Source organism: Epinephelus lanceolatus, chromosome 2 (genome assembly GCF_041903045.1).
Source record: "Epinephelus lanceolatus isolate andai-2023 chromosome 2, ASM4190304v1, whole genome shotgun sequence".
Taxonomy (NCBI): domain Eukaryota; kingdom Metazoa; phylum Chordata; class Actinopteri; order Perciformes; family Serranidae; genus Epinephelus; species Epinephelus lanceolatus.
In genome coordinates this window covers 16,978,709-16,982,366 of record NC_135735.1, presented here as the reverse complement: position 1 = coordinate 16,982,366, position 3,658 = coordinate 16,978,709, and the positions used below count along the sequence as shown (strand labels likewise).

General features: G+C 44.2%; 1 protein-coding gene across 1 annotated transcript; it reads right to left on the bottom strand.

Annotated features, from left to right (window-relative positions):
• Positions 1-1,057: 1,057 nt before the first annotated feature.
• Positions 1,058-2,917, bottom strand: LOC144458918 (general transcription factor II-I repeat domain-containing protein 2-like). Its single transcript, XM_078162750.1, has one exon. The coding sequence runs from the start codon at positions 2,915-2,917 to the stop codon at positions 1,058-1,060; it is 1,860 nt and encodes a 619-aa protein (XP_078018876.1).
• Between the last annotated feature and the right edge of the window lie 741 nt (positions 2,918-3,658).

Genomic DNA, 3,658 nt, shown 5'->3' with positions numbered 1-3,658 from the left:
GAACATAGGGACACTGGGAATATGAGCCTCAACAACAAAGGGGGGGGGAGATGGGTTGGTTACACGAAAAACAATTTCAATTCACCGTAATAGGAAAAGAAACCAAGATTGCTGCAATAGTTTGAAAGGTTCAGACTCTCTAAACTGAGTTTTACATTGCAATGCTGAAGCTTATGTATCCTCCTCAGTCATTTTTCTCTACAACTGTCCTGGCTGATACGGCCGCTTTGTTTTGCTTTCCTTATTTCATGCATGGAGAAAGGGAGACAATCCTGTTATTGTGGTGCCTGCCATCCAAACAGGCACACAGGAAGTACAGTACAGTATATAAATAATAGATTTAAAAACTCAAGATGTCAAATGAAGGAAAATATTGCAAAATGGAGGTCAGTCCAGTGTTTCCATTAAGCTGTTGCAACTTCATTCATCTGCAGCAACCTTTTGTGCACACCCAAACAGTTGGCCTGGGGAATTTCTGTCTGAAATCGCATTTGGCAAGCTTCCCTTGAACACCTCTCTCCCCTAATAGCTCTCTGCCGGTAGATACTGGCAGCACAGGTCTCGCTATATTTAGCATCAGTGATTATCTTAGTATTACTGGCAGATGTTTTATGATTCAACATGTGTAATATATTCAAAAGATACAAAAATAGGGGTTCATCTTTTTTACACTGACTTGCACCTTGTTTCGTCCCCGAAACAGGCTCGGTTAACAGCTGCACAGATGGTAAGAGGTGACGAAGATTTTGAACAGGCCTGCTGATTCATCTTGAACCTAAAACTTACAGTCTTGTTAGGCTGCCTAAATTTGATCTCAGTGGTGAAATGTTTATTCAGCTTTCATCTAATCCAGGGGTGCACACACTTTTTCAGCCTGAGAGCTACTTATGACATGACCGAGTCAAAATGATCTACCACCTACTAAAAATGCAAAACACATTATTTATAAATATATTGAGAATTATTTTTATATGTACAGTATATGCTGGTGTACCTTGCATTACTGCATCAACCTATATTGCACAATACAACTCTGTACATTTTTTTTGTCATTACCTTACTCTGATGACTTGCACTGAATGGAATCAGCCAGGGATGCATAGTCCGGACAGTAGCTGCTGATAGCCAGCCTCAAGCAGACTTCCAGATGCTCATCAGTCATGGTGGAACGGTACTTGGACTTAATGATCTTCATGTGGGAAAAGGCTGACTCACATAAATAAGTGGAGCCAAATAATGCAGTCAAGAAGGTAGCACATTTCCTGATGTTGGGGTACTTGTCCTCTGTGAGTAAGTTCCAGAATTGTCCATGAGCTCTGGCCTTCAGCTGAATGTCGGCTTGAAGTGTCAGAATCTCATCCTCCACTCCAGAAGAGTTCAGGTGAAACAGTGTTGCAACTTTTGATGCCAGTGAAACAACCTCAGCATCTTCCTGGAAAGGGTAGCACATGAATGTAGCGACTGGCTCGAGTAAAGCAAAGTCTTGAAAGCGTCTGTCGAACTCTGACAGACAATTGTCAATTTGCTTTATGTAGCGTGCACTGTCAAGCTGCGCACATGACTGCTCTTGTGTCTCCAGCTCTGCCGCGAGGTTCTGGAAGTTTGCCAAATCATGGCGGTGGATCTTTGAGGAGAGATGTTGCATTTTTCGTTTGAAAGCATTAACTGAGCTGATCATATTGATCACAGTTTTGTCTTTTCCTTGCAGCTCTAGATTAAGGTCATTCAACATGTTGGTCAGATCAGTTAAAAATGCCAAGTCCAGCAGCCACTGATGGTCATTTAGTTGGTTATAATCTGCATGTTTACCTTCACGGAAAAACTCCTTAATCTCCGGCAAGAGCTCTCGAAATCTTTGCAGGAATTTCCCTCGACTTAGCCATCTCACGTCGGTGTGCAACAACAACTCAGAGTGGTCGCACTCAGCCTTCTCCAGGTGTGCACGGAACAGCCGTCTTTGAAGAGATCTGGCCCGAATAGAACAGGCGATCTTTGTTGCCACATCCATTATCTCTTTCATGTTGAGCATTTTTGCACATAATGCTTGTTGGTGTATAATACAGTGGTAATTGAGGAAGTCCGGAAAATCATCGTCCTCCCTGCACTTGGCGATAAATCCATTCGAGCGGCCAACCATGGCGGGTGCGCCATCCGTGGTGATGGACACCAATTTGCAGACTGGGAGCTGGGTTTTCTCGATAAAGTTTTTGAAAGACTGAAATATGTCCTCTCCTCGCGTGTGTTCTTTCATGGGCAGTACTGTTAACAGCTCCTCTTTTGCAGTCATGTCAGTAAACACCATCCGAATAAAAATGCACAATTGTGCTGTGTCACTCACGTCTGTAGACTCGTCCAACTGCAGTGAGAAACACTCACAATCTGCGATGTCCTTCCAAAGTTGCTGGGTCAAATCCTCAGCCATGGCTTCACTGCGCCGTGTTACTGTACTTCTTGATAGCTGGAGAGCTTTGATCGAAGCTAGTATTTCTGGTTTGTTTTTAAAGTCTCGGAACAACGAGTCGGCTGCTTCAACAAATGCTTCTTTTACCATCTCTCCATCTTGGAAGGATTTCTTGTTTTTAACGATGAAGTGACTCACCCGGAACGATGCTTCAGTGGCTGCCCTTGCCTTTGAAGTTAGCTGTGAGAAAAATGACTGCTGTCCGGACAGCTGGGATTTTAGTTCCTTCACCTTTCTCCTTCTCAGCTCGCTTTTCGGAGGGAACTCGGTGTCGTAGTTTTTATGAACAGTCCGAAAATGGCGCTCCACATTTCCCTTCTTCGGTAAAGCAATTGTAGACTGACAGATGAGGCAAACGCACTTCGAAAATGACATTGTGAAAAAGAAGTCCTCCTCCCACTCCGTATGGTAGTGGTAGGTCTTCGGCTTTTTACTTGGTCCAGCTTTTCCACTCATTTTTATCCCCTTTCTTACTCGCTAGCTTGCTAGAGTTTTGCAGCACTTAGCGCAGTTGTATGCGCATGCGCAGTGACGCGTGTGTCAGAGAAAGGTCAGGTCAGATGTCATTGTGAGGACGGATGATAGGCTGGCGCCAACTTTTTTTTTCAATGCCATGCGATCTACCCACAATGCCTTTGCGATCGACCAGTCGATCGCGATCGACGTAATGGGCACCCCTGATCTAATCCCATCTTTCCATATTTTACTAAACTTCAAAAGAGGGGAGTCTTTTTTTTCTGCCTGCTCAGGGAGGTCAGTCTGCTCTTGAGTCAGTATCAGGATACTATCTTGCTCAAAGACATTTAAACAAGTTGGATGCTTGCAGTCACAGAGTCCTGAAACTAGACCTTCCAGCTGAAGCATGCTGTCCCTGCTTATACCAGCCTGCTGCTTATTTAATGGGATCTACTGACAGGGAAGGCAGCGGGATGTTGAGTTTGTCATGTTTGTGGGATCATTCCTGACCAGCCGTAGCCTTGCGGTATGTGACATTATCATCCTATAAAAATGAGAGATGGATTCATTACTGCAGTTAAGGAATGCACCAGCCTGGCAGTGATTGCAGAAACTGCATACCCATGCAGTCACTTTGGTGAGTCATGGTCTGTTGTTAGCTTGGAAACAATGGGCTAATTTTAGGACCCCCGTGCCTTTTCCTCCACAAATGCAAATGAACAAACACAGTCACAGAAAGTC